The sequence below is a fragment of the Peromyscus maniculatus genome, chromosome 18 (genome assembly GCF_049852395.1).
Source record: "Peromyscus maniculatus bairdii isolate BWxNUB_F1_BW_parent chromosome 18, HU_Pman_BW_mat_3.1, whole genome shotgun sequence".
Lineage (NCBI taxonomy): Eukaryota > Metazoa > Chordata > Mammalia > Rodentia > Cricetidae > Peromyscus > Peromyscus maniculatus.
Window position 1 is genome coordinate 4,287,041 of NC_134869.1, and position 7,646 is coordinate 4,294,686.

The 7,646-nt window shown below is 37.9% G+C and overlaps 2 protein-coding genes across 2 annotated transcripts in view; one reads left to right on the forward strand and one right to left on the reverse strand.

Annotated features, from left to right (window-relative positions):
• Positions 1–7,646, forward strand: part of LOC121826666 (uncharacterized) — a 73,853-nt gene that overhangs the window by 65,025 nt on the left and 1,182 nt on the right. The gene's annotated exons all lie outside the window — the stretch shown is intronic.
• On the reverse strand, positions 3,942–7,459 carry LOC143269206 (uncharacterized; the record flags this gene model as incomplete). The annotated part of the gene is given in 1 exon segment (XM_076554225.1): positions 3,942–7,459. A coding segment is annotated over 1 exon segment (1,902 nt), but the record flags the coding sequence as incomplete, so codon positions are not given.

Below are 7,646 nucleotides of genomic sequence, written 5' to 3' on the forward strand. Positions count from 1 at the left end.
TTCCTCACTGAAGCTAGAACCTCTCCATCTCATATTAATAACTGTGTGTTCCATTTGAGAAATTTCAGACTTGTGTTATTTTACTTTCTTGCCTAGAAGCTATAGACACCTTGTAGGCCAGCATCAAAGCATCACCTGAAAAACAGGCTAAGGGAATGTGATCATGTGGAATTTATAACTGAGATATGGCTGTTGTGAGGCCCAAACTACTCTAAAACTCATATACCTCTTCGGTGCATTGGTTAGGGTTCTTTGGGGTAACAAATTGTACAATGAATTTCTACATATACTAGAGGCTACTTTTTAGAATGACTTACAGGCTGTAGTCCAGCTAATTGAACCTTGGCTGGCTATGATGACAAAGTCTAAGAATCTAGTAGTTGCACAGTCCACTATGCTTGAAGTCTCAGCCCATGTGTATTATAGTCTGGAATCCCAAAGAAGTCAGCTCGAATGCCAGTGAAGGAATGGACTTGCTAGCAAGGTGAGAGCAAGCAGCTGAAGATAAAAAACTCCCTTCTTCCATCTCTGTATATGGGCTTCCAGCACAACGCCTGGCTGAGATTACAGGTGGGGTTTTGGGGCTCAAGATATCTGAGTTAAAGGTGTTTTTACCCTCATTAATATCCAGATTAAAGAATGTCTTCTTAACTCAAATTACATGTGGATCAGGATTACGTGTGGATCTTTTCTCTTCAACTTAAGCAAAAATACCTCACAGGCATGCCCAAAAAATTTTGAGTTTTAGTTAATTCCAGATGTATTGAATTTGGCAACCAAAAATAGCTATCACAACCATACCCATTGTCAACTTGATACACAATTATATCGTTTTATTATTTTAATTTTATAATTGAATTTAAATTTACACATCAGCCACAAATTCCTCTGTCCTCCCTTCTCCCACCCCACCCCGTGCTTCCCCCTATTCACCCTCATTCCCATATCTTACAGGACAAGGACTCCCCTGGGGATTCAGCTCAGCTTGGTAGACTCAGTTGGGGCAGGTCCAGTCCTCTCCTCCCTTCACTCAGGCTGAGCAAAGTGTCCCTGTATAGGCCCCAGGCTTCAAAAAGCCAGCACATGCACTAAGGCAGGTCCTGGTCCCACTGCCTGGGGGTCTCCTAAACAGTCGACTGTCTCACTTATCCAGAGGACCTGATCCAATTGGGGGCTTCTCAGCTATTAATTCATTGTTCATGTGTTTCCACTAGTTTGGCTATTTGTCCCTGTGCTTTTTCCAATCATGGTCTCAACATCTCTTGCTCATACAATAACTCCTCTTTCTTGCCGATTGCACGCCCGGAGCTCCACCTGGGGCCTGGCCATGTTTCCATCAATCATTGCATGAGAGTTCTACCACAACAGTTAGAGTGTTTGGCCATCCAAGAACCAGTTTAGGTCAGTTCTGGCTATCTCTCGACCATTGCCAGTAGTCTTTTGTGGAGTTATGTTTGTAGATTTCTGGGGACCTCTCTAGCACTTTGTTTTTTCCTATTCTCATGGGGTTCTCATTTATCACAGTCTCTCTTTCCTTGTTCTCCCTCTCTGTGTTTGATCCAGCTGGGATCTCCGGTTCCCCAAGTTCTCTTTCCCCCAACCCTTGGCCTTCATTTCCCCCCTTCATGTCCAGTTTGCTCATGTAGATCTCATCCATTTCTCTGTCACTGGGTGATCTTGGTGTCTTTCTTAGGGTCCTCTTTACTACGTAGCCTCCCTGGAGTTATAAGTAGCAGTCTAGTCATCCTTTGCTTTACGTCTAGTATCCACCTATGTGTGATTACATACCATGTTTGTCTTTTGGAGTCTGGGTTACATCACTCAGGATGATTTTTTCTAGATCCATCCATTTGCCTGCAAAGCTCATGATGTCTTTTTTTTTCTGCTGAGTAGTACCCCATTGCATATATATATATATAACATTTTATTCATACAATTCAGTAGCAGGATATCTAGGTTGTTTCTAAGTTCTGGCTATTACAAATAATGCTGCTATGAACATAGCTGAGAATTTGCCCTTGTGGTATGATTTAGCATTCGTTGGGTATATGCCCAAGAGTGGTATAGATAGGTCTTTGGAGAGAATGATTCCCAATTTTCTAAAACAGTGCCATATTGATTTCCAAAGTGGCTTTACAAGCTTGCATTCTCACCCACAGTGGAGGAGAATTCCCCTTGCTCCACATCCTCTCCAGCAAAAGCTGTCTTCAGTGTTTTTGATGTTAGCCATTCTGTGTAAGGTGGTATCTCAGAGTCAATTTGATTTGAATTTTCCTGGTGATTAGGGATGTTGAGAGATTCCATAAATGACTTTTAGCAATTTGAGCTTCCTCTGTTGAGAATTCTCTGTTTAGCTCTATAGCCCATTTTTTAATGGGACTGGTGGGCATTTGATGTCTAATTTCTTGAGTTCTTTATATATTCTGGATATCAGCCCTCTCTCAGAAGTGGGGTTGGTGAAGATCTTTTCCCATTCTGTAGGCTGTCACTTTGTCTTCTTGACTGTGGCCTTTGCTCTACAAAAGCTTCTGAGTTTCAAGAGGTCCCATTGATTAATTGTTTCTCTCAGTGTCTATGCTACTGGTGTTATATTTAAGAAGAGACCTCCTGTGCCAATGCATTCAAGACTACATCCTACTTTCTCTCCTATCAGGTTCAGAGTAGCTGGATTTATGTTGATGTCTTTGATCGATTTGGACTTAAGTTTTGTGCACAGTGAAAGATATGAATCTATTTGCAGCCTTCTACATGTTGATATCAGGTTATGCCAGCACCATTGGTTGAAGATGCTTTCTTTGTTCCATTGTACAAAGAAGTTTTGGCTTCTTTGTCAAAAATTATACATTTTTAAGTGTGCGGGTTAATATCAGGGTCTTCAATTCAATTCCATTGGTCCAAATGTCTGTTTTTGTACCAGTACCATTCTGTTTTATTATAGTAGAGATTGAAGTCAGGAATCGTGATGCCTCCAGAGGTTGTTTTATTGTACAGGACTCTTTTGGCTATCCTGAGTTTTTTGTTTTTCCATATCAAGTTAAGGATTGTTCTTTCCAGGTCTGTGAAGAATTGTGTTGGTATTTTGATGGGGATTGCATTGAATCGCCATATTGCTTTTGGTAAGATTGCCAGTTTTGCTATGTTAATCCTGCCTATCCATGAGTATGCAAGATATTTCCATTTTCTGACTTCTTCAATTACATTTTTAAGGGACTAAAGTTCTTGTCATAAAGGTCCTTTGCTTGCTTAGTTAGAATTACACCAAGGTATTTTATATCGTCTGTGGCTATTGTAAAGTGTGATATATCTCTGATTTCCTTCTCAGCCTGTTTGTCAATTGTATCTAGGAGGGCTACTAATTTTTTTGAGTTAATCTTTTATCCTGCTAAGTTGCTGAAGGTGTTTATAAGCTGTATTAGTTCTTTGGTAGAATTTTTGGGGTCACTTATGTATACTATCATGTCATCTGCAAATAGGGAAAGCTTGACTTCTTCCTTTTCAATTTGTATTTCCTTGATCTCCTTATGTTGTCTTATTGCTCTGGCTAGAACTTCAAGTACTATATTGAATAAGTATGGGGAGAGCAGACATCCTTGCCTCATTCCTGATTTTAGTGGAATCGCTTTGTGTTTCTCTCCCGTTAATTTGATGTTGATATTGTCTTGCTGTAAATTGCCTTTATTATGTTTTGGTATGTTTCCTGTATTCCTATTCTCTCCAAGACTTTTATCATGAAGGGGTGTTGGAATTTGTTAAATGCCTTTTCAGCATCTAGTGAGATGATCATGTGGTTTTTTTCTTTTAGTCTGTTTATATGGTGTATTACTTTGACAGATTTTTGTAAGTTGAACCACCCCTGTATCCTTAGGATGAAGCCTACTTGATCATGGTGGATAATTGTTTGATGTGTTCTTGGAGAATCTTTGCCAGTATTTTATTGAGTATTTTTGCATCAATGTTCATGTGGGAGATTGGTCTGTAGTTCTTTTTCTTTGTTGCATCTTTGTTTGCCTTGGTAATCAGGGTAATTGTAGCCTTATAGAAGGAGTTGGGTAATGCTCCTTCTGGTTCTATTGTGTGGAACAATTTAGAGTATTGGTATTAACTCTTCTTTGAAGATATGGTGGAATTCTGCCCTAAAACCATCTGCTCCTGGGCTGGTTTTGGTTGGGAGAATTTAATGACTGATTCTATTTCCTTTTGGATTATTGGACTATTTAAATAGTGTATCTGGTCTTGATTTAACTTAGTATATGGTATCCAGACAATTATCTATTTCTTTTAGATTTTCCAGTGTTGTTGAGTAGAGGTTTTTGAAGTATGACCTGATGATTTTCTGGATTTCCTCAGTGTTAGTTGTTATGTCTACCTTTCCATTTCTGATTTTGTTAATTTGTATGCTCCCTCTCTTTCTCTGCTTTTTGGTTTGTTTAAATAAGGGCTTGTCAATCTTGTTGATTTTCTCAAAGAACCAACACCTTTTTCCATTAATTCTTTGTATTGTTCTCTTTGTTTCTATTTTTATTGATTTCTGCTTTCAACTTGATTTTTTTCTGGCATCTATTCTTCCTTGGCGACTTTGCTTCTTCTTGTTCTAGAGATTTCAAGTGTGCTGTTAAGCCACTAGTGTGAGATTTCTCCAACTTCTTTATGTGGGCATTTAGTGCTATGAATTTCCCTCCTAGAACTGCTTTCATAGTGTCCTATAAGTTTGGGTATGTGGTTTATTCATTTTCATTGATCTCTAGGAAGTCTTTAATTTCTTTCTTTATTTCTTCCTTGACCCATTGGTGATTCAGTTGATCATCATTCAGTTTCCATTAGATTGTAGGTTTTCTGTAGCTTTTGCTGTTGTTGAAATCTAACTTTACATGATGGTGGTCTGATAGAACACAGGAGGTTATTCCAATTTTTTTGTATCTGTTGAGATCTACTTTGTGGCCAAGTATGTGGTCGATTTTAGAGAAGGTTTCATGGGATGCTGAGAAGAAGGTATATTCTTATTTGTTAGGATGGAATGTTCTGTAGATATGGATTAAGTTCATTTGAGTCATAAAATCAGTTAAGTCCTTTATTTCTCTGTTAAATTTTGATTTTTTAGATCTGTCCAGTGGTTAGAGTGGGGTGTTGAAGTCTCCCACTATTAATGTGTGGGGTTTTATGTGGTTTAAGCTTTAGTAATGTTTCTATCACATTTGTGGTTTCCCTTGTGTTTGGGACATAAATGTTCAGAATTGAAACTTCATCTTAGTGGTGAGTATTTAATGACATTCTTGATCTCTTTTCATTGATTTTAGCTTGAATCTATTTTGCTAGAGACTAGGATGGCTACACCTGCATGCTTCTTAAGACCATTTGATTGGAAATACTTTTCCCAGCCTTATATTCTTAGATAGTATCTATCTTTGAATTTGAGGTGTGATTCTTGTATGGAGCAGAAACATGGGTCTTGCTTTTGTATCCATCCTGTTACCCTGTGTCTTTTTATAGGTGAATTTAGTCCATTGATATTAAGGAATATTAACAACCAGTGGTTGTTCATTCCTGATATTATTTTGTGTTAGTTTGTGTGGTTCTTTTCTTTGGGGTTTACTGCTGTGCTGTTATGCATTGCCTGTGTTCTCATGGGTTTCTTTCCAGTATGTATAATTGGATGCCTGAGAAGTTGACTGTGTCATACAAAGACTTTACCACATTGATTCCATTCATAGAGTTTCTCTTCAGCATGTGTTCTTTCATGTACTTGGAGATAACTGTCTTCTGCAAAGGCTTTACCACACTGATTTTATTCATAGGGTTTTTCTCCAGTATGTGTTCTTTTATGCCTTCGAAGAATACTCTGATATGAAAAGGCTTTACCACAATGATTACATTCAAAGGGTTTCTCTCTAGTATGCGTTCTTTTATGACTTTGAAGATAACTATGACATGTAAAGGCTTTGCCACACTGAGTACATCCATAGGGCTTCTCTCCAGTATGTGTTCTTTTATGCCTTTGAAGGTAACTCTGACATTTAAAGGTTTTACCACACTGATTACATTCATAGGGTTTCTCTCCAGTATGTGTTCCTTTATGACTTTGAAGATAACTATGACATGTAAAGGCTTTACCACACTGATTACATTCAAAGGGTTTCTCTCCAGTATGCGTTCTTTTATGCCTTTGAAGATAACTATGACATGTAAAGGCTTTACCACACTGATTACATTCATAGGGCTTCTCTCCGGTATGTGTTCTTTTATGCCTTCGAAGAATACTCTGACATGAAAAGGCTTTACCACACTGATTACATTCATAGGGTTTCTCTCCAGTATGTGTTCTTTTATGCCTTTGAAGATGACTGTGACATAAAAAGGCTTTACCACACTGATTACATACATAGGGTTTCTCCCCAGTATGTGTTCTTTTATGCCATCGAAGAATACTCTGATATGAAAAGGCTTTACCACAATGATTACATTCATAAGGTTTCTCTCCAGTATGTGTTCTTTTATGCATTTGAAGTGAACAGTGATATGAAAAGGCTTTGCCACACTGAGTACATCCATAGGGCTTCTCTGCAGTATGTGTTCTTTTATGCCTTTGAAGGTAACGCTGACATTTAAAGGTTTTACCACACTGATTACATTCATAGGGTTTCACTCCAGTATGTGTTCCTTTATGACTTTGAAGATAACTATGACATGTAAAGGCTTTACCACACTGATTGCATTCAAAGGGTTTCTCTCCAGTATGCGTTCTTTTATGCCTTTGAAGATGACTGTGACATGTGAAGGCTTTACCACACTGATTACATTCATAGGTTTTCTCTCCAGTATGTGTTCCTTTATGCCTTCGAAGAATACTCTGACATGTAAAAGCTTTGCCACACTGATTACATTCATAGGGCTTCTCTCCAGTATGTGTTCTTTTATGCCTTTGAAGATGACTGTGACATAAAAAGGCTTTACCACACTGATTACATACATAGGGTTTCTCCCCAGTATGCGTTCTTTTATGCTTTTGAAGATCACAGTGATATGAAAAGGCTTTGCCACACTGAGTACATTCATAGGGCTTTTCTCCAGTATGTGTTCTTTTATGCCTTTGAAGGTAACTCTGACATTTAAAGGTTTTACCACACTGATTACATTCATAGGGTTTCTCTCCAATATGTGTTCTTTTATGACTTTGAAGATGACTGTGACATATAAAGGCTTTACCACAAAGATTACATTTATAGTATGTATGTCTTCTTTCCTGCCTTTGAGGATGACTGGAACATGCAAAGGTTTTAAAATATTGATTACATTCATATGGTGTATTTCCAGTATGTGTTCTTTTATGCTTTGGGAGAAGACTCTGACATTCAAAGGCTTTAACACATTGAGCATATTCAGAAGGCTTCTCTGTAGTATGACTTCTTTCATGCCTGAGAGGAAATTTAGTGCATGTGAAAGATTTACCACATTCATTACAATGTCAAATCTGTATATCTATATGCATTTATTTTACAATTTGGTCTAAATATAAAGAGCAATAAGATCTTAAGATTTTAGCCCATTAGTTACACTTAGGTTTTCCCCTTCATTAAGGATTGTTTTGCATATTTGAAGATTCCTGTGATAGTAAGATCCTTCATTACCTGGCTCATATTGATGGCATCTGT